We start from the raw sequence: 318 nt of genomic DNA on the forward strand, positions 1-318 counted from the left end.
CAGACGCGGGTAGAGCGCGGCTGTACTTGTGAGTGGCCCTTCTGGCCTGCCGTTGTCCTTGGAGAACCCCGGCCCTGGGACAGAGGAGGGCTGGCAGCGGAAGGCTCCTCTGTTACAGGTCACCAGGGTGTGCTGGAGGGGACTGTAGACATATACAGGGTTGGGCAGCAGAGAAGACTGCAGAGTGGAAAGGTGATGCGCCACGAGCTCCCGGCAGTGGATCAGCTGTGAGCTCTCCATCTGCAGTGGGGACACAAGGGAAGAACCGCCGCTGCGGATCATGGAGGAGCGGGGGCCGGCCGCCCACACCCGCGGGCC

The 318-nt window shown here is 64.8% G+C and overlaps 1 protein-coding gene across 1 annotated transcript in view; it reads right to left on the minus strand.

The window, feature by feature from the left end:
- Window positions 1–3: 3 nt before the first annotated feature.
- CCNI (cyclin I) overlaps window positions 4–318 on the minus strand; it is a gene marked incomplete at its 3' end in the record, with an annotated part of 6,886 nt that continues 6,571 nt past the window's right edge. The window contains exon 6 of the mRNA XM_010135145.1: window positions 4–248. Within this exon, the coding sequence (XP_010133447.1) occupies window positions 4–248 (245 nt within the window). The remainder of the gene's footprint in view (window positions 249–318) is intronic.

Source organism: Buceros rhinoceros, unplaced genomic scaffold, assembly GCF_000710305.1.
Source record: "Buceros rhinoceros silvestris isolate BGI_N320 unplaced genomic scaffold, ASM71030v1 scaffold22054, whole genome shotgun sequence".
NCBI lineage: Eukaryota > Metazoa > Chordata > Aves > Bucerotiformes > Bucerotidae > Buceros > Buceros rhinoceros.